The following is a 23,075-nucleotide window of genomic DNA, read 5'->3' on the forward strand; positions in this document are numbered from 1 at the left end:
GTTTGAAGGTATGCCTTGGAATACATCCACAGGTACAACTCAATTGACTCAAAGGATGTAAATTACCCTTTCAGAAGTTTTTAAAGCCATGACATAGTTTTCTCAAATGTTCAACTTAGTGTATGTAAACATCTGACCCACTGAAATTGTGATACAGTGAATTAAGTGAAATGATCTGCCTGTAAACAATTGTTGAAAAAATTACTTGTCATGCACAAAGTATATGTCCTAACCGACTTGCCAAAACGATAGTTCGTTAACAAGAAATTTGTGGAGTGGTTGAAAAAGGAGTTTTAATGACTCCAACCTAAGTGTATGTAAACGTCTGACTTCAACTGTATCTAGTCCCCCCATTTTGAAGGTGTCATAAGCATTTGGACAAATTCACATATGAGTATTAAAAGTAGTGAAATGTTTAGTATTTGGTCCCATATTCCTAGCACGCAGTGACTTCATCAAGCTTGTGACTCTACAAACTTGTTGCAGTTTGTTTTAGTTGTGTTTGAGTTTGTTGTACCCAATAGAAAATAATGGTAAATAATAATAATAATAATGGAGTCACTTTCATTGTAAGTAAGAATATAATAGTTTCAGAACATGTCTACATTAATGTGGATGCTGCCTTGATTACGGATAATCATTAATGAGTCGTGAATAATGATGCGTGAGAAAGTTTACTGAGGCACAAAGATCATACTCCCAAGACATGCTAACCTCTCACAGAGGAGGTACATTTTTGGGGGGGGAGTATGATATTTAGATTTGCTTCATTAAGAAATGCTAGCAGCCATGACTGAATTCAAACGTGAGTTGTTTCGGGGTGTGGTTTGATGTGAGTGTCTCTTGTGTTTGGTTGCAGGTGGGGAGAGTTAGCCAAATCATTTAGCCAATTAGCTTCAGCCCGCTGGTGTGCAACTGTGGCAAAGTTGGTTTGACTTTGGATAGCCTATCTCTGGGGATAGTTAAGGACCGTCAATAAATTACACCATGTAAATGGGATAATATTTTCATGTTTGACATCTTTTAGTTGTCTCATTAAATGCTTTCAATATTTGTCAATTAATTTCAACAATTTACAGTATAGTTGATTTAAAGTTTAGTCATTGAAATTTGGAGCTATTGACATTTTAAAATATTGTCCCATGTACATTGCGTAATTTGTGACCCTATTCAGGAAACTAGGCATGTCACAAGGCACGACTTCAAATATTTTTTTTTATCAAAATGTGTTTATTTTAGCAGAAATGCCTTCTCGAACATGTGAACTTTTATGTGCCTTAATAACAAACTTGTATGCTATCTGTAAATACAAATACATTTGTTAAATTATGAGCCTTGTTGGTTCAGCCCTAGAAAAAGTTAGCAACCTTCCCTCTAGCCATGATTGGAGGAGTTCGGGTTGGTCTGCCATTTTGAAGGCGTCTGTCTATTTGAGCTCGTCAGTCTGTGTTGGTAATCCTGTCGAACACGACCTTCCCTGCACTGCATAAGTGTTCCTCTCCATTTTCTGGGGATCAAGTTTTGAAATCAGTGGAATTAGAGTATGATAGCTAAAGATGGAGAAAACACCTGTCTCCGGATTACATCTTCAAACTAAGGGCAACCATGGTATGGCATTCCTGACAGGGGGAAGCATGTTAATGTACAGGTAAGATAGCTAGCTACATTTTCAGATATTACACATTTCTAATTTTGACAGAAAGTGGTTTCATTTCAAACTAAAGTGTACAGTTAGCTAGCTAGCTAACGTTAGCTGGCTGGCTCCCTAGCTTATTATTTGTTTCCCAGAGCCGTTTGCTTTTCTAGTTAGAGCCTAATGTTAGCTAGCTAACATTGGACCTGGTTGGTTAGCTCCCAGCACTGTGGCATTGTTGCCACTTTGTTCATTGTTGTTTAACTAGCTAACGTTAGCTGGCTAGCTTGTTATCTAACGTGACGTGTGTACAACACCCGTTGAATATGGCTGGTGTCAGTAAACATCGGCAAAAAAGCGTAATGAAATTGTTGCCAGCAGAGCTGGTTAGGCTGTTATGTTATGACCAGAATTGTTTTTACTGTACATTTTGTAGTAAATTTTGACACCAGAATAAATGTTTGTCTCTTATCGATGCCACATAGGTCATTTTCAAAACAAGAAGTTGTTTTTTGTTGGTCTTTAGAGTTGGTCTTTAGAGTAGTCAAAAGTTTAGTAATTGGTCCTATATTCCTAGCACGCAATGACCACATCAAGCTTGTGGCTCTACAAAGTTGTTGGATACATTTGACGCTTGTTTTGGTTGTGTTTCAGATTATGTTGTGCCCAATAGAAATGAATGCTAAATAATGTACTGTGTCATTTTGGAGTCACTTATTGTAAATAAGAATAGAATATAATATGTTTTTGAACACAATTAAACACATTCTCCTTGATATGTCACACCTGTCAGGTGGATGGATTATCTTGGCCAAGGAGAAATGTTCACTATTTCTGTCTATAATTAAGCCATTTTGTGGTGGGGAAAAACTCATTCTGATTGGCTGGCCTTGGCTGCCAAGCTTCCCTGGATCAGCATCCATAGATTAGGGCCTTTTGTATTTATTTCAATTGACTGATTTCCTTATATGAACTGTAAGTCAGGAAAATCTTTGAAGTTGTTCCATGTTGCATTTATATTTTTTGTTCAGTATAAAATCTGCTGCAGATGGAGTGGGCCTCTCTGAGCTGGATCTGTCTGAGCTGACTTCTCTGTGTGTGAGCAGCTTGCAAACGTGATTGCTGTCCTCAAATGATCAACTTTGCCCTGTATATCTAAAAATGCCCATTTCTTAGCTACCTGCCCATTGACTCTGGGGCCGACAAGAGCTTAGTGGATGCTACCCTGGTGTCGGAGCTGGGCATCACCACACAACCCCTCTCCATTCCCATGGACGTCTGAGCATTGGATGGGCGCTCTATTGGCAGAGTCACCCACACTACGTTTCCCATTAGCCTGAGAGTGTCGGGCAATCATAGTGAGAGCATGTCTGTGTCCGTGTATCGACTACCGGGGTCTCAATGACATTTTGAGCCTCTCCAGGGAGCAACCATCTTCTCCAAGTTGGACCTTCAGAATGCCTACCATCTGGTTCGGATACGGGAAGGGGATGAGTCTTTAACATGGCTAGCGGGCACAAGGAGTACCTGGTGATGCGGTTCGGACTGACCAACGCTCCCGCAGTGTTCCAGGCCCTTGTCAATGATGTGCTCTGAAACATCAAGAGCACGTCTTCCATGTCTGACAGGTCCTCCAGCGTCTCCTGGAGAACCAAGCTGTTCGTGAAGGCAGAAAAGTGTGAGTTCCATTGGTCCACCATCTCCTTCCTAGGATACGTCATCACTGCAGGGAGTGTTCAGACAAGAGAATTACTCAGTGTCAAGATGGCGTTGGAGGAGTGGAGGCACTGGTTAGAAGTGGCAGAACAGCCATTTTTGGTGTGGACGGACCATTAGAACCTGGAATATCTCCGCATCACCAAGCGCCTCAACTCCAGGCAGGTGAGATGGGTCCTGTTATTCACTTGCTCCCATTTCGCTGCTTCCTTCCGCCCGGTGTCCAAGAATGTGAAGCCTGGCGTGCTCTCACGTCTTTACAGCCTGGCTACTACACCCTCGGACCCCGAGACCATCCTCCCTTCTAGCGGCTGCTATTGTCTGGGGAATTGAGAGTCTGGTCTGCAAGCCACAGTGTTCCCAGCCATACCCCGGGGGCGGGGGATCGGTTTCCCAAAGCCTCTCTTCTCAGACCACTCAGGCCGCTCTTCTCAGACCACTTCCAGGTACCGACGACAGGTGGACCGCCACCGGAACCCTGCTCCCCGCAACTGTCGTGGGCAGAGGGGATGGCTGTCCACTCGGGATCTGCCCCTCTGGGTAGAGTCCAGAAAACTGTCCCTCCATTTTATCGTCTCTTTCTCCATCTCCAAGATCCTTAGCCCCTCTTCTATTGCGCCGTTCCCTCCATATACATTCCACTATCTCACAACCCCTTGTCTCCTGTGTTCTCTGTCTGTTGCCAGTTCATCTTGTCTGGAGTATAGAGCCAAATTAAAAGTTGCAGCTTCACAACCCAAACAAATACATATTATAAGCCTCATACATGCTTTTAACAAGCATTAAAAAGCATTATACCTGCAAGCTTACATTTTTTAAGTGTTTAGTAAAGTGTTACCAAATCTACTGACTGGTTAGTTAATCTTATGAAAGTTGCTTACCAAGTGTACCATTCCGGTCTTGATAAACGGGATGCAAGATCTGAGAAGTAAAAAAGGATTAAAACCGTCTAGTGAGGTCAGAAGATGACAAGGGTTAAAGGTCTACAGTTTACAGTATGGACGGTGGTGCATGCGGTGACATGTATAATTTTGGTATTTGGTATTTTATTAGGACCCCCATTAGCTGTTGCAAGAGCAGCAGCTACTTTTCCTGGGGTCCACACAAACCATGAAACATAATATAGAATGACACAATACAGAACATCAATAGACAAGAACAGCTCAAGGACAGAACTACATACGTTGAGTAAAGAGAGAGGAACAGTGAGCGCTAAACCTAAGCTTGCATTCAAAATGGCACCCTATTCCCTAATTTGTGCACTACTTTTGAAAAAGTAAAAAGTAGTGCACTATATAGGGAAAGAGGGTGACATTTGGGCATACAGCCTATGAGTCACAAAAAGATTTGCTGAGCTCCATGGATAATGTAGTCTATACAATCACCTGGCTTCCCGGGTCCACAGGGGAGAGGATAATGTAGTTGTCACCATTTGATGAGGTCACCCGGGTGCCTTTGAGGGTCCGAGTCGTGATCTTAGTAGTCCCGTAGTCTGGCTCCTGTCCCTTGTAGTACTCTCCCTTGTCTTCTCGCTTGTCCCTCCACAAGGATCCATGGCCGCCCTCTGACACCAGCCCTTGCTTACGTCCACTCCATCTGCCATGGGTGGGTTGGGTCAGCAAAGGCGGGGTCTTGTCTCGTTTCTTCCCTGCCGGGGACACCACAGTGTCGTAGGCAGAGGCCTTATAAGACGGTCTGTGGATCAGGCCCTCAAAATACGGCTTCATAATAGGTAGGGTCCTCCATACCACTACAGTGATCTCATTGTGGCAGTTTCTGTGAACGGAGAGGACAGTTGATTCAGACAACACATTTGATAGGAGAGAACCTGTTGCACAGTATGTACTGTAGGGCTGTCCCTGGCAACAACAACAAAATCTTGGTCGACCGAGAGTCATCCTGTTCTTTCAACCAATTGATTGGTCTAAATGTTTAAATGCATATTTCCATATTCCATATCCATATGTTTGAATAAATTCAACTACATATGCACTGAGCTTGTCTGATGCTTTAAGCACACTGTTTGATTAAATAACAAAATTACGACTCAAGAAGGAGACCGATGGTCAAACTGTGCTAAAAGAATGACAGTGAGTGCCCGTGTGACTGGAGTGAAAAGCCAATTAAAAAGGCACCACAGGACAGCAAGTGATTATTGCGCTGTCTGTGCTGAAGCTGCAACATCACTACAGCCATTTAGTTTCTTACTTGTTTCTGACTGAAACATTATGTTACCAAATCCATTCCCTATCCCTCAAAAACATTTTCCCTATTCCCTCAACCCTTGCTCTCTTTACGTGACACATGTAAGCATGTTTCACGTAAAGAGCATTAAGTTTGAAATTTTTAATACATTTGTAAACATTTCTAAAACCTGTTTTTGCTTTTTCATTATGGGGTATTGTGTGTAGATTGATGTAGAAAACAATTGAATCCATTTCAGAATAAGGCTGTAACGTAAGAACATGTGTAAAAAGTCAAGCGGTCTGAACTTTCCGAATGCACTGTATATGATTGATTTATAAAGCCAGGCCCATATAACAGTCAGGCTATTGATTATAGACCTAATTAAGTCAGGGTTTATTCTCTCAATTTTCTTAGACAATTAGGCTAAGGAAGGGCTGCTCCTCGTCTCTGCTGCTGCTGCCTCTGCTGAATTTGGGGTGGCAGGTAGGCTAGTGTTTAGATGTTGGGTCAGTAACCAAAAGATCGAATCCCCTAACTGACAATGTAAAAATCTGTCGTTTTGCCCCTGAACAAGGCAGTTAACCCACTGTTCCATTGTAAATAAGAATTTGTTCTTAACTGACTTGCCTAGTTAAATAAAAAATGGTTCTCAATCCCAAAATGCTGGTTAACTTTTCTATTATGCATATAGCAACAAAGGGAAAGGTGCAAATTCTATGGCGCACGAAATAATAGGTTTCAGAACGACGACCGACCGTATCCAATGCGGGAGAAAGTGCATTTGCTATAAAATAATATTTGATTTATCAATGTTGCACCATTGTTTTTAATTAATATAACCATATACAATTTCAGTATCAAGTCTTACAGTAATGGATTGTGCCATCCCTGTGGCCTCCAGTGGATTAGTACTGAGGCAGGCATGAATCAGACAGGTGTCTTGTACACCATAATATACATATTTTTTTATGAGATTACACACACAATAAAATATATATTGTGACTGCTCAACTAAAGAAATCTCTGTCGACCAACAGCCTATCGACCAAACAATCGACTAGTCGACTAAATCGGGTCAGCCCTAATGTACTGTATGTTCAGGACAGGTGAAACCCAAAGGGAGATCGGACAGTGTAGGACTGTAGGCTACCTGAATGCGTGAGCAAGGTCGACACACTTCCATTGCTCCACTGGTTGGCCATTGAGCTGCAGCACAGTGTCCATCTGCTGTAAGCCAGCCTGGTGCGCTGGACTCCCTGAGACACAAACGCGCACACACACAGAACCCAACAGAACACAATGACTCATGACGAAACAGGAAGTATAAATGAAAATGCAACCAATATCAACAATAATGCTACACAGTATGGTAGTAAAAGAAGCCACACATCCATTTAACTCCATGAACAACCACTAATGTTTAATCTCGCCAACCCAACACCAAATCTTGCGTGAGCATTGGCCTGCGGCGAGCTGGCGGGGTAGCAGACAAGTCCACACCCTCTCCTCTGAGACACTCTCGGGCCAAGTCTTTGGGCCAAATGAAGACCTCCCCTTACGAAATTCAAAAGATGCCAGGTGTAGGTGCACCCCCTCCTGACCAAGGCCTTTTCATTATCACAAGAGACTCATTTATAGACAATACCATTCAATGAAATAATTGTTTGGGAGGATGAATTAGAAAAAGGTTACTCTCAGACTCCTCATTGAACAGATACTCATATTATTACACCTTACCTCTCGTGGACAGACTTACGTAACATAATTGGTATCGTTACATCGGTCACCAGACTGTGGGATGTGACGAATAACAAGGAACTATTGTTCCGGTGTGCTGATTTTGTGTCACTGGATATTTTGTGCTGATTTTGTGTCACTGGATCAGAATTCACCTGCACCTAGCATGTTCTGAGTTTTGGAAGGGGAGAGGACATTTGCGCCATAGACATGTGGAAAGAGGGGGGTGGAGTTACTAAAGTGGTTCTGGCACTTCTGCTAGTTTTGTATCTCATACTTCTTCTCCCCCCTGAACCGAATTGTTGAAATTGTGTTAAGGTTCAGCATGCACATTTTGATGGGGCAAACCACAAACATTTTTTAGATGCATGCCAGCAAAGCCATTACACAACACATTCATTACACTATAACGGTGACAAACAGTGCACACAAACTGTTAGGCCCTACATAAAGCTGCCAACAGCAGTCCCAATACCTTACCACTGCTACACCTGGCTATCAGCGGAGCCTTGTCTGAGCACTGATACGTTTTAGCTATAATTTCTGTTCATTATTTCTCTTCATATGAAAAGGATTAAAAAGCATTTGCAAGGAGATTTGATTCACAATGATGACTGCCAGCTTGTTAGCTAAGATATTGAAAGTATGATGTTGACATAACCAGTCCAATCAAAGCTACTGTAGATATAACGTGATTTGACGTCATTTTATCTATGGCCAATGACCTTGAGCATTCTTGGGTGGGCAATTCTAATGTAACTCTATGGCAGCACCCAAGCTTGCATGGTGACGAGTTATTCACATGACTGGCCTATCTGTGTGATGTTTTTTCTCACCTGAATGATCTGAATCTAGGATTACAGGGACTCTCCACAACTATATTCAATGTGCGGGACAATATTGAGGCTATGATTAAGAAGTTGGAGCTCTTTGTCTGCATTAACAAGGACAACACACAGGTTTTTCCATCATTGTATGACTTTTTGTTTTCAAATGAACTCAAGATTCGTTATCCCTTTCATGCCCTGCCATGATATCAACATGATAGTTTTCACCATGTTTTGAGGCTGTGCAGTGTTTGTTTACACGTACATCATTTACAAACAATGGTGTAAAACAAGCTTATATTTGGGGTTCTGATGGGGTAAGATATTTGAACTAAGCTCATGAGAAATTTTTAAGTGATATTCTTCGAGAATCAAATGGGTATATATCGTTACTAGGTAAGTCCACACATGGATGTACAGTTGTGGCCAAAAGTTTTGAGAATGAGACAAATATTAATTTTCACAAAGTCTGCTGCCTCAGTTTATGCAAATTGCCATCATACATACTACCAGAATGTTATGAAGAGTGATCAGATGAATTGCAAAGTTCCTCTTTGCCATGCAAATGAACTGAATCCCCCAAAAATCATTTTAGCCCTGCCACAAAAGGACCAGCTGACATCATGTCAGTGATTCTCTCATTAACACAGGTGTGAGTGTTGATGAGGACAAGGCTGGAGAGCACTCTCATGCTGATTGAGTTCGAATAACAGACTTGAAGCTTCAAAGGAGCTTGGAATCACTGTTCTTCCTCTGTCAATCATGGTTACCTGCAAGGAAACACGTGCCGCCATCATTGCTTTGCACAAAAAGGGCTTCACAGGCAAGGATATTGCTGACAGTAAGATTGCACCTAAATCAACCATGAACTTCAAAGAGAGCTTTTCAATAATTTTGAAGAAGGCTTCAGGGCCCCCATGAAAGTCCAGCAAGCGCCAGGACCGTCTCCTAAAGTTGATTCAGCTGCGGGATCAGAGCACCATCAGAAACAGAGCTTGCTCAGGAATGGCAGCGGGCAAGTGTGAGTGCATCTGCAAGCACAGTGAGGTGAAGACTTTTGGAGGATGGCCTGGTGTCAAGAAGGGCAGCAAAGAAGCTACTTCTCTCCACGAAAAACATCAGGGACAGACTGATATTCTGCAAAAGGTACAGGAATTGGACTGCTGAGGACTGGGGTAAAGTAATTTTCTCTGATGAATCCCCTTTCCGATTGTTTGGGGCATCCGGAAAAAAAGCTTGTCCAGAGAAGACAAGGTAAGCGCTATCATCAGTCCTGTGTCATGCCTGAGACCATTCATGTTTGGGGTTGCTTCTCAGCCAAGGGAGTGGGCTCACTCACAATTTTGCCTCAGAACACAGCCATGAATAAAGAATGGTACCTACACATCCTCCGGGAGCAACTTCTCCCAACCATCCAGGAACAGTTTGGTGATGAACAATGCCTTTTCCAGCATGATGGAGCACCTTGCCATAAGGCAAAAGTGATAACTAAGTGGCTCGGGGAACAAAACATCAAATATTTTGGGTCCATGGCCAGGAAACTCCCCAGACCTTAATCCCATTGAGAACTTGTGGTCAATCCTCAAGAGGCGGGTGGACAAACAAAAACCCACAAATTCTGACAAACTCCAAGCATTGATTATGCAAGAATGGGCTGCCATCAGTCAGCATGTGGCCCAGAAGTTAATTGACAGCATGCCAGGGCGGATTGCAGAGGTCTTGAAAAAGAAGGGTCAACACTACAAATATTGACTCTTTGCATCAACTTCATGTAATTGTCAATAAAAACCCTTTGACACTTATGAAAAGCTTGTAATTATACTTCAGTTTTACTTAGTAACTTCTGACATAAATATCTAAAGACACTGAAGCAGCAAACTGTGGAAATTAGTGTGTCATTTTCAAAAAATTTACAGTGCAGTGGCGTGTATTCATGGATGCCAAAGGAAGCCAGGCTTCCCCAAATATTTGACCAATAAAAATGTACAATTATAAAATAATTTGTCTTTCATCTCTCTGTGTTTTCATAATTTTCTGTAAATTCGCAACTGGCTGAATCAAACCCGAGAAATCCGATTGAGGGAACAGCGTCCCTGTGTCTCAGTATGTGTAGCCCATGTATCTGTCTGAACAAAAGAGTATGACATATTGCTGCCATTGCATTTGATTGATCGATGCCAGCAAGTAAGCAACTAGATAGACCACCTTGATTTTTTAAAAAAACATTTAAAAAAATGTGCCAATCAGTGTTGACCTGAGCTCAACTGTGGGTTTTCCTGGAGCAGCAAAATTCCCCCCATGTTTGGCCAGTTTGGATTTGGATTCACACCAATCAAATCAAATCCTAAGCAAAATGTCATCATTGTCAGACAAACCTGTTTGATTCTGGTCTGCTTGTGTTTATGTCCTGCAGTAGCTAGCTTGCTAAATCAGCCCTTTCCTAAGCCATGGATGGAGATGTGGACTTAATTCTCTGTACAGGTCAATGATTATGACAGCAATTCTGATCTAACCATACATTCATATATTGTGCACTGGCCTGAGACAATTGAAGGTCAATATTTTATTTAACTAGAATCTTCATTTGGGTATTGGTTAGACTCCAATTAGGGTGTGGAAATGTTATGCTCTTAGTACTGAAGCCTTCTCCCGACCGTCACGTTGTACAGCACCATATTTTCCGTTCCATCCTAACGGAAACCCTAAGGGTTTAATTTTGTATGGAATAGAAAAACCATAAAATGTATCATATTAATTAAGCTACATTTTTTAAAAATCAATCCCGTATACTGTTCTTACAAAACAGGTTTTAAATTCTCTGGTACAGCCAATATTGAAGGCTATCAAATGCTCCTCAAAGATGCCCTCTGGTGGTCAAACTAGCACTAACTAGCATTAATGGTAACAATGGCTGAAATAACGTGGCATAGAATTCTGCGGCAGCCCGCAAGGTGTGCTGCAGTATGACGCAACTTTTAAAAGGAGAACCATTTTAACACCCACCTGATTAACATGGAAGCCAGCTGCACCAATGATGTCGGAGGAAACACCGTTCAACTGATGACCGAGGTCAGCCTGCAGGCACCCGGCCCGCCACAAGGAGTTGCTAGAGCATGATGAACCAAGTAAAGCCCCCCCGGCCAAACCCTCCCCTATCTCGGACGACGCTGTGCCAATTGTGCGCCGCCCTATGGGACTCCCGATCACGGCAGGTTGTGATACAGCCTGGGATCGAACCCAGGTCTGTAGTGACGCCTCTAGCATTGCGATGCAGTGCCTTACATGCTGACCACACCACTTGTGTCGCAAAATAAATGTACACATACATGTTATTCAAACATTGCACCCACACTGTTCGTGAGCGTCTGCATTGCCAGGCACAAAAATAAAACTTTGTTGTCTCGCCTCTTTCAACTCATTGGTTTTTAGGAGCATATACCCACGTGGGTGATTGAAAGATGAACTGAGGTCCACACTCCCGTCCAGTTGGTGGGGGTAATGCACCTTGAAGTTGATTGCCAACAGGCAGTCCAAAGAAGAAGAAGCCTGAAGTAGGAGAGATTACTAGGGGCGCAGGGTAGCCTAGTGGTTAGAGCGTTGGACTAGTAACCGGAAGGTTGCAAGTTCAAACCCCCCGAGCTGACAAGGTACAAATCTGTCGTTCTGCCCCTGAACAGGCCGTCATTGAAAATAAGAATTTGTTCTTAACTGACTTGCCTAGTTAAAGGTAAAATAAAATAAATAAAAAATGAACTCTTTTTATCTGTGGATTAATTGTTGGAGTAGAGGACCTTGTGTATTTCAGGTAAAATAACAACAATGTTTATATCCCTGGACAACAGCAAGCAAGTTTAATTGCTTTTCAACCTGTCCCCAAATTAATATAGTTGGTTCAGAGTTCATTTTGATATTTCAACCTGCGTGTCCTAAAACGCGTCTGATTTGAGTGGACAAAATCAACATGCGGACGCGAGCGGTCTGGTCAGCATGTTAGAGAAGAAGAACAATTCTTACACTATTATACACTATGTGCACAGTTATCAGTTTCTATCTGGTTTCCCACATTCTTCAATTGACGTCATTCATTCAGTGAGTAGAGAGACACATTACCGCCTGTGTACCAATGCTTTACACTGAACCCAAAAGCATAATCAGCATTCTAACTCCCCCTTGCAGTGACGCAATATACTGTACTATATCATAATGTATCTCAATGCACCGCAGCACAACTTCAAAACTTTAAATTGGAGGAACCACTGTAGGAACTAAGGATTATAGCTTTAAACAAACCATACTATGCACAAAGACAACTCTTAACAATTTCTACTGAATATTTTATTTAAAAACACATTTACTTGAAGAACAGTGCAGATGCAAAGTTTGGTAACAGAATGAAGGCACAAACAGCACAAACTGTCATTCTGTTACCAAACTTTGCATCTGCCCTGTTCAAGTAAATGTGTTTTTATGAAATATTCAGTGGAAATTGTTAAAAGTCGTCCTTATGCATAGAGTAGTATGTTTTTGTTTTTTTACTTTGCAATCATTGTTTTTGGTTTGATATACATTTTAAACCAGCATCATTCTGTTACCGTGGAATTGCCCTGTTATCACGCGACCCTGGAGCAATTAGCGTTAAGTGCCTTGCTCAAACATCCTTACCATAGTGCTGGCAAGAGAGCACAATTAGATCTGGGACCAGGCAACAACTTACCTGGATCGACAGCCTGAACACGCACAGGTGAGTCCGAGCAGATGGTGAAGCCGAAGCCATCTTTACCCCGAAGGATAGTCACCTGCCAGAGCCAAAGAGATCATATTACTTTGAATTCCCATTGAACTTGCTGCCTTCCTACCCATGTAAGAAAGTGGAGCTAGATTAGGGAGCACATTCATAAAGCGTCTCAGAGTAGAACTGCTGATGTAGAATGAGGTCCCTCCATGTAATTGTATTCATCAAAATTTAAAAAGGAAAAACTGACACTGAATCATAGAATTAATCAATCACTGTCTAAGTGTACAAACATTGAGAAATAATGCCTTTTTACACTGCATTGTTCTTAGCCTGGGCTGAAATCTCTTAACCCAGGGCTAAGAAGGCTGTTAACCCTGGGCCCCTACAGCCACTAATAGCAGCAGCAGCGCAGAGTCCCTTGTAACCAGGTCAGGAAAAAAATAAAAAAGTTGGGCTCCATGGGAGCTTTCCCAGGACAAAAGCTTTAATGCCACGGCCTCAAGCCGCCAGCGATATTAAAAACACTAAGAAGCCAGTGAAACAGCGGAGCACGCTGTTGCTGGGAGATCTGACCAAGGAGACCTTTGCTGACAAACATGGGAACTGTTCCGAACATCCTTAAGGGTCGTTCATCATTTCTGTAGTTAAAAGCAGATAAGATTAGCATTCATGCAACATTATTTTCTTGAAATATAATTTGATCTCTAAGCTAATTGATTTCCCACAAATTGTCCATTTAATTTGATAGGTACTGTTGAATATTATATGAATCTTAACATCCAAGTTGGACTAAACTTTGAGGAATCCAAAGAAATGGTCAAAGCCACCCATGGACCCCCCCACACCCAACACCAATCCCAGCCCAACAACGAATCTACAGTATCAGTTCTCTATGTCTGACAAGTAGTATGGAGCTGTGGCTCTGAGTATCGTTTCTTCATGCATTCTCAGTGAATTTGGTGATCAGAGAAATTAGTTATTGAAGTTGTTAGGTTTATGTCCCATACTACATCCTGATATTACTAGGTTCTGACCACTAGATGGTGCAGTTCCTGCTATTAGGTGATTTTTTTGTTTAAAAAAATATTCCCCCTCTCAACTTTAAAAGGGATATTTCACCCAAATTGCACATTGCTGTCCTTGTAAGCAGTTTATGGACAAAGTATGAAAGCAACCTGTTTTGTTTACCTGGCCAAGGTTTCAAATGCTAACATTTTTGTATTTGTGATACAAATCCAATGCAAGTCAATGGACACTATATTAGCATTTTTATAAGTAACATCATTGAGCTACACAATCAATTTGTAGATACTTTAGCATGATTTGGCCATGAAGCATGAAAATGACTTGCATTGGATTTGTGCCACAAATGCTAAAAAGTTAGCATTTGAAACAGTGGACAACAAAACCAAAGCACGGATTGCTGTCATACCTTGTCCATAGACTGCTTACAGGAAACCAATATTTCATTTTGTAATTTGAGTGAACTAAACCTTTAACATTAATAGCAGGAACAGCACCATCTAGTGGTCAGAACTATTTGTGTGGATTCTTCTGGTCTAACTCATTGTTAGAAAAAAGTGTGATTCAAATCGAATGTTAGGTAATATATTTATTGAATATTATATGAATCCTATAAATTTAAATGGCCAATTTGGGTGCAATCAATTATCTTAATTTCTCAGAGATCAAATTATAGTTCAACAAAATAATGTTGCAGGAATGCTAGTCATATTTTTTTAGCTACAGGATTAATTTCTCAACAATCAGATGGTGGGGGTCGAAATCCTCTTTGTGTTTTTTGAGGTGGACTGACCTTTAACTTACTAACCACGGCTTGGACTAACAGTAAAGACAGTGACAGTGTTTGAATAGTCCCAATCAAGATGTCTGTCTAGAGGCACCAGTTCAAACAGAAATGGGGAGAAAAGCATCTCAGCTCTGGTTATGTGGACTTAGGTCTATAACACTCGAGCTACTCTGGTGTGCTTGGCTGGCACAGTTATTCTGAAATGATTCAACTAGCATTCCGATGAATTCCTTTAGCTTAGTATGGGTTGGTGCCAAGAAAGCAGTCATTTTTATGGATGATAAACAGGTTTTCAACACAATGAGTTTCACAGATGATGACTGGCTTTACAGATGTTGGATCTTAACTTGATCACTCTTGTCGCAGAGGATTTTCTTGCTGCATAAGGAAATTCAAATGAACCTTGCAAATCACTGAAAAATAGCAGTTTAGTTTCTCTCCATGCAGGGGCAGTCAAGTCATTGGGATCAGGGCTTGCTATCCAAATAATTATCTCCCGGTTGTTCAAATGCTAGTCCTACGTCCTATTCCTGAAACATTCAAAACGTACAAAAATGTATCTGAAATGCAGACATGCACATCAACAACCATCGTTTTCTATAGATGAATAACCCCAGATAGATACTGGTCTCCACTAAGCTACGACATACATGTGTATCCTAAGGTCAAAATGTTGTTCAAACATGGCCTGCGGTGGTCTAGGGGTTGGGCCACTGCCTTCAGCGTGCACATATTAGGCCTACCAGGTCCGCGTGGGTTTGATTCTGGCCCACACCCTTCTGTACAAAGTACTCAATTCCCCGGATTGACTTTATGTATTTACACATTTCAAATATGGACTGTCCAGGGATATTTTACCCATGATCTTGATAAGAAATTACCATATCAGACACTTTTGGATGACATAAAATAGGAAACAAATAAAGTATTAACAATAAGCCACACCAACATTAGTTTCCAATCATACAATACCAACCAGAGGGCGAACATATCTTGAAAGACTTTGGTTGCAAACAGGACTAAGGTAATAGTAATTCGGGCAGTTAACCCACTGTTCCTAGGCCGTCATTGAAAATAAGAATTTGTTCTTAACTGACTTGCCTAGTTAAATAAAAGGTCAAATAAATAAAAAATACAGACATATTTAAGGTTGACCTATAATGGTTGCAATTGAGATCAGCTGTGCAGGGGAGTTCAGCACGGTTAGATGAGACGTCAGCTGGCGAGTCATAATCTGGCGATAATCTAGTGCGATAATGATCGATGGTTGCAATAATATTTGATTATATTCCAAAAAGCTATATTCTGTAGACTACCCGTTAGCCTATCCACAACCATAAGACCCACAAATAATTATATTATTTTATCAAAATAATTGCACTTTTTGCAATAATCACTGATCTGGCTCTCAAGTCGGTCTATGAAAATGCCCTTATGTTACAAATTTAACCAGCACCATGCACATTCACTAATAATGTACATGTAGAATGCATTATAGAGAATTAGCACAGTTCTCATAAACAATCTCTCAAGCTCACGTGCTGGTGAGTAGCTAGCTAAGCTATGTATTTCAAGTTTAGCCAACTTAGATCTACAGTTGAAGTCGGAAGTTTACATACACTTAGGTTGGAGTCATTAAAACTCGTTTTACAACAAATCCACAAAATTCTTGTAAACAAACTATAGTTTTGGCAAGTCAGTTAAGACATCTACTTTGTGCATGACACAAGTCATTTTTCTAACAATTGTTTACAGACTGATTATTTCAATTATAATTCACTGTATCACAATTCCAGTGGGTCAGAAGTTGACATACACTAAGTTGACTGTGCCTTTAAACAGCTTGGAAAATTCCAGAAAATAATGTCATGGCTTTAGAAGATTCTGATAGGCTAATTGACATTATTTGAGTCAATTGGAGGTGTTCCTGTGGATGTATTTCGAGGCCTACATTCAAACTCAGTGCCTCTTTGCTTGACATCATGGGAAAATCAAAAGAAATCAGCCAAGATCTCAGAATAAAAGTAGACCTCCAGAAGTCTGGTTCATCCTTGGGAGCAATTTCCAAATGACTGAAGGTACCACGTTCATCTGTACATACAATATTACACAATTATAAACATCATGGGACCACGCAGCCGTCATACCACTCAGGAAGGAGACGCGTTCTGTCTCCTAAGAGATTAACGTACTTGTGTGAAAAGTGCAAATCAATCCCAGAACAACAGCAAAGGACCTTGTGAAGATGGAGGAAACGGGTGCAAAAGTATCTATATCCACAGTAAAACGAGTCCAATATCGAACATAACCTGAAAGGTCACTCAGCAAGGAAGAAGCCACTGCTCCAAAACCGCCATAAAAAAGCCAGACTACGGTTTGCAACTGCACATGGGGACAAAGATCATACTTTTTGGAGAAATGTTCAATGGTCTGATGAAACAATGTTTGAAGGAAAGAAGTGGAGACTTGCAAGCTGAAGAACACCATCCCAACCGTGAATCAAGGGGGTGACAGCATCATGTTGGGGGAGGGAATGTTTTGCTGCAGGAGGGTCTGGTGCACTTCACAAAATAGATGGCATCATGAGGTAGGAAAATTATGTGCATATATTGAAACAACATCTCAAGTCATCAGTTAAAGCATGGTCGCAAATGGGTCTTCCAAACGGACAATGACCACAAGCATACTTCCAAAGTTGTGGAAAATGGCTTAATAACAACAAAGTCAAGGTATTGGAGTGGCCGTCAAAAAGCCCTGACCTCAATCCTATAGAAAATGTGTGGGCAGAACTGAAAAAGCGTGTGCGAGCAAGGCGGCCTACAAACCGGACTCAGTTACACCAGCTCGGTCAGGAGGAATGAGCCAAAATTCACCCAACTTATTGTGGGAAGCTTGAGGAAGGCTACCTGAAACATTTGACCCAAGTTGACAAAAAATAAAAAGGCATGCTACCAAATACTAATTGAGTGTATGTAAACTTCTGACCCACTGGGAATGTGATGAAAGAAATAAAAGCTGAAATAAATCACTCTACTATTATTCTGACATTTCACATTCTTAAAATAAAAAAGTGGTGATCCTAACTGACCTAAGACAGGGAATTGTTTATTGGATTAAATGTCAGGAATTGTGAAAAACTGAGTAGAAATGTATTTGGCTAAGGTGTACAAAGGAACTCAACTGTGCAGCTCAGATGAAATCCCCGAAGCTTCAAGTATGAACAGCATTCCTCCAGCAAGTCTTTGCTCGACCGGTTGAACATGCAAACTACAGTACCATCCAGAATATTGACATGACTGAAACTAACTTGAAGCTACCAATACAATCCCCTATAGGTACAGATCTCAGATCACCTTCCCCCCAATCCTAACCATTAGTGGGGAAAATGCCAAGATCAGTGTCTAGGGTCAATGTCCCCCTGCACCTATCGAATGAGAGCACTGCTAATACAACACTGCTGATATATTACATGTATTAGTCTCCCATTGCACACAATCACAATAATCTGTTTCCCAGTCCTTCTCTACTACCCCCCCCCCCCAACTGTGTCAGACCTGAAGAAAGTAGTGTGACAAACCTGAGGCAGATTCCGTCCGATGCAGACCCTGCAAAGCCCGTGGATGGTATGCATAGCTTCAGCAGATTAAATTATACATGCGGCAGATAGCATATTATTCAGTAAGATATCAGATAGAGCAAGTGCAATGTGAAGTGGGACCAGTAGCCTGCTTTGCTGGACTCTAATGCTGTGAACCAAGCATTTCCACTCATGGGAACCCAACTCGGCAGAAGAATAGCAGGAAACCACCTTCCAACCCCCAACCTGTGGCCAAGCAGTATGTCTGTGCTTGATAAGCCAACGTGTTTCCTGAACTAAACAGGCACAGTGGTGTCCCTCCACTCTCGGTACATTTACCCTAGTCTCGTGTGACTCATGTTAACCCACACACAAATTCCCAATAAATGTACTTCTCGTCACCTTCATAGGAATCAGGGTTTGTGAAAAGTACTTTGAAGTGCCTTCATGGAAGGACTAGGAAGGATGGTTTTAGTAGAAAAGTTTATTGTACTATCTATTTTCTATTTATTTCCAAATGTTATCTTTGTGTTGTTTTTGTGTTACGATTAAATGACTCAACATAAGTTATTTTTAATTTCCACCACAGAATAACAGTAATGCTTTGGACAGCAGACAATACAACACATTTTTTTTTTTCAATCGTAAAGAAATTAAAACATTTATTCAAAAAGTGAGGGTTTGTGAATCCCTGATTCTGAGGCGAAGAAAAGTAATTTGTTTGACCAGCTTCCACTGTGGGCTGAAAAGGCCCCTCCCTCTACAGGAGGGAAAACACAGAGTGCTTCCAAAATGACACCCTATTCCCTGTATACTTTAGTGCACTACTTTTGACCAGAGCTTCATAGGGCTATTCTCATAGGTTCTGGTCAAAAGTGGTACACTAGACTACATGGGGAATAGGGTACCATTTCGGACACACCCACAGTACTTGTAAGTGGAATCAAACAGCAGATTAAATTTAAAACACTGCGATGCCCCAGCTTCATATTACAGCCAAAATGTTGGCTTTTGCTACTTCCCATCTTTGTCTGTGGGACTAGGAAACGTAGAGACTGCCAAGCGGACCGGGGGAAGGTGGAGTAAGAGGGCAGGACAATGAAGTGCTATTTGAAAGACACCAACATCAATAGCCTACACTTCCCTGTCATTATTTTGCCTTTTACTATTATCAGCATAAGCACTTTTAACTTATTACAGTAAGAGTGGGGGGGGGGGGGGGGGGGGGGGGTCCACCATTGACATGATTGGTTTGTGGATGTTGTTGCTAGTCCATTCCTTTCCATTAAAACTCTGCTAGAGAAATGCTGATGCAAAACCTAATAGCAGAAGTCAAATTTGACATTAAAATGTAAAAAGATGATCTATATGGCTAAGGCTATATATACAGTACCAGTCAAACGTTTGGACACACCTACTCATTCTAGTGTTTTCTTTATTTTTTATATTTTCTACATTGAAGAATAATAGTAAAGACATCAAAACTATGAAATAACACACATGGAATCCTGTAGTAACCTAAAAAAAGTGTTAAATCAATATATTTTTTATATTTGAGATTCTTCAAATTAGCCACCCTTTGCCTTGATGACAGCTTTGCACACTCCTGGCATTATTTCAACCAGCTTCATGACGTAGTCACATGGACTTAACAGGTGTGCCTTGTTAAAAGTTAATTTGTGGAATTTCTTTCCTTCTTAATGCGTTTGAGCCAATCAGTTGTGCTGTGACAAGGGGTGGTAATACAGAAGATTGCCCTATTTAGTAAAATACCAAGTCCATATTGTGGCAAGAACAGCTAAAATAAGCAGAGAAATGACAGTCCATCATTATTGTAAGACATGAAGGTCAGTCAATCCGGAAAATTTCTAAAACTTTACGTTTCTTCAAGTGCAGTTGCAAAAACCATCAAGCGCTATGATGAAAGTGGCTCTCATGAGGCCTACCACAGGAAAGGAAGATCCAGAGTTACCTCTGATGCAGAGGATAAGTTCATTAGTATTACCAGCCTCAGAAATTGCAGCCCAAATAAATGCTTCACAGAGTTCAACAGACACATCTTCATGGTTGAATTGCTGCAAAGAAACCAGTACTAAAGGACACCAATAAAAGAGACTTGCTTGGGTCAAGGAACACGAACAATGGACATTAAACTTGTGGAAATCTGTCCTTTGCTCTGATTAATCAAAATTTTATATTTTTGGTTCAAACCGCTGTGTCTTTGTGAGACTCAGAGTAGGTGAACGATTGATCTCCGCATGTGTGGTTCCCAACATTAAGCATGGAGGAGGAGGTGTGATGGTGCTGTGCTGGTGAGACAGTCTGTAATTTATTTAGAATTCAAGGCACACTTAATAAGCATGGCTACCACAGCATTCTGCTGCGATACGCCATCCCATCTGGTTTGCACTTAGTGGGATTATCATTTGTTTTTCAACAGGACAATGACCCCAAACACACCTCCAAGCTGTGTAAGGGCTATTTGACCAAGAGGGAAAGTGATGGAGTGCTGCATCAGATGACCTGGCCTCCACGATCACCCAACGTCAACCCAATTGAGATGGTTTGGGATGAGTTGGACCGCAGAGTGAAGGAAAAGCAGCCAACAAGTGCACTGCATATGTGGGAACTCCTTCAAAAAGGTTGGAAAAGCATTCCAGATGAAGCTGTTTGAGAGAATGCCAAGAGCGTACAAAGCTGTCATCAAGGCAAAGGGTAGCATTTTGAATAATATAAAATATATTTTTTTTAAATTGGTGGTTGGATACTACATGATTCCATGTGTTACAATGTAGAAAATAGTAAAGATAAACAAAAACCTTGAATGAGTAGGTAGGCGTGTCCAGACTTAAGACTATATCCAGCTGAAGTCGGAAGTTTACATACACCTCAGCCAAATAAATTTAAACTCAGTTTTTCACAATTCCTGACATTTAATCCGAGTAAAAATTCCATGTCTTTGGTCAGTTAGGATCCCAACTTTATTTTAAGAATGTGAAATGTCAGAATAATCAAATCAAATTTTATTTGTCACATACACATGGTTAGCAAGTTAATGCGAGTGTAGCGAAATGCTTGTGCTTCTAGTTCCGACAATAACCAACAAGTAATCTAACTAAATAGTAGAGCAAATGATTTATTTCAGCTTTTATTTCTTTCATCACATTCCCAGTGGGTCAGAAGTTTACATACACTCAATTAGTATTTGGTAACCTTCCACAAGCTTCCCACAATAAGTTGGGTGAATTTTGGCTCATTCCTCCTGACAGAGCTGGTGTAACTGAGTCCGGTTTGTAGGCCTCCTTGCTCGCACATGCTTTTTCAGTTCTGCCCACACATTTTCTATGGGATTGAGGCCAGGGCTTTATGATGGCCACTCCAATACCTTGACTTTGTTGTCGTTAAGACATTTTGCCACAACTTTGGAAGTATGCTTGGGGTCATTGTTCATTTGGAAGACCCATTCGTGACCAAGCTTTAACTTCCTGACTGATGACTTGAGATGTTGCTTCAATATATCCACATAATTTTCCTACCTCATGAGACCATCTATTTTGTGAAGTGCACCAGTCCCTCCTGCAGCAAAGCACCCCCCCCCAACATGATGCTGTCACCCCCATGCTTCACGGCTGGGATGGTGTTCTTCGGCTTGCAAGCCTCCCCCTTTTTCCTCCAAACATAACAATGGTAATTATGGCCAAACAGTTATATTTCTGTATCATCAGACCAGAGGACATTTCTCAAAAAAGTATGTTATCTGTCCCCATGTGCAGTTGCAAACCGTAGTCTGGCTTTATGGCGGTTTTGGAGCAGTGGCTTCTTCCTTGCTGAACGGCCTTTCAGGTTGTCGATATTGGACTCGTTTTACTGTGGATATAGATACTTTTGCACCTGTTTCCTCCAGCATCTTCACAAGGTCCTTTGCTGTTGTTCTGGGATTGATTTGCACTTTTTGCACCAAAGACTTGTAGACGTCTACTATTTTTTGAATCAGACTTGTAGAGGTCTTGGCTGATTTCTTTTGATTTTCCCATGATGTCAAGCAAAGAGGCACTGAGTTTGAATGTAGGCCTTGAAATACATCCACAGGAACACCTCCAATTGACTCAAATAATGTCAATTAGCCTATCAGAAGCTTCTAAAGCCATTACATAATTTTCTGGAATTTTCCAAGCTGTTTAAAGGCACACTCAAATTATTCTATGTAAACTTCTGACCCACTGGAATTGTGATACAGTGAAATAATCAGTCTGTAAACAATTGTTGGAAAAATTACTTGTGTGATGCACAAAGTAGATGGCCTAACCGACTTACCAAAACTATAGTTTGTTAACAAGAACTTTGCGGAATGGTTGAAAAACAAGTTTTAATGCCTCCAACCAAAGTGTATGTAAACTTCCCACTTCAATTGTATATACACTCCGGGATGCTGGCCTTCTAGGCAGAGTTTCTCTGACCAGTGTCTGTTCTTTTGCCAATCTTTTATTGTCCAGTCTGAGATGTTTTTTTCTTGGCAACTCTGCCTAGAAGGCCAGCATCCCGGAGTCGCCTCTTTACTGTTGACGTTGAGAATTGGGTTTTACGGGTACTATTTAATGAAGCTGCCAGTTGAGGACTTCTCAAACTAGACACTCTAATGTACTTGTCCTCTTTCTCAGTTGTGCACCAGGGCCTCCCACTCCTCTTTCTATTCTGGTTAGAGCCCATTTGCATTGTTCTGTGAAAGGAGTAGTATACAGCGTTGTACGAGATCTTCAGTTTCTTGGCAATTTCTCACATGGAATAGCCTTCATTTCTCAGAACAAGAATAGACTGACGAGTTTAAGAAGAAAGTGCTTTGTTTCTGGACATTT

At 41.2% G+C, this 23,075-nt stretch overlaps 1 protein-coding gene across 2 annotated transcripts in view; it reads right to left on the reverse strand.

Moving 5' to 3' along the window:
• Positions 1-23,075, reverse strand: part of rgs3b (regulator of G protein signaling 3b) — a 74,072-nt gene that overhangs the window by 42,292 nt on the left and 8,705 nt on the right. Inside the window, exons 1-5 of one of the 2 annotated variants that reach the window (XM_020472335.2) lie at positions 18,223-18,394; positions 12,815-12,896; positions 6,687-6,792; positions 4,735-5,125; positions 4,231-4,270 (exon numbers count right to left, since the gene is read on the reverse strand). In XM_020472335.2, the coding sequence (XP_020327924.1) occupies positions 4,231-4,270; positions 4,735-5,125; positions 6,687-6,792; positions 12,815-12,896; positions 18,223-18,276 (673 nt within the window). In that variant the 5' untranslated portion in view covers positions 18,277-18,394. Of the gene's footprint in view, positions 1-4,230; positions 4,271-4,734; positions 5,126-6,686; positions 6,793-12,814; positions 12,897-18,222; positions 18,395-23,075 lie in introns of those variants that run through there. The other variant, XM_020472334.2, reaches the window with a different exon arrangement.

This window comes from Oncorhynchus kisutch, linkage group LG3 (assembly GCF_002021735.2).
Source record: "Oncorhynchus kisutch isolate 150728-3 linkage group LG3, Okis_V2, whole genome shotgun sequence".
Taxonomy (NCBI): Eukaryota; Metazoa; Chordata; class Actinopteri; order Salmoniformes; family Salmonidae; genus Oncorhynchus; species Oncorhynchus kisutch.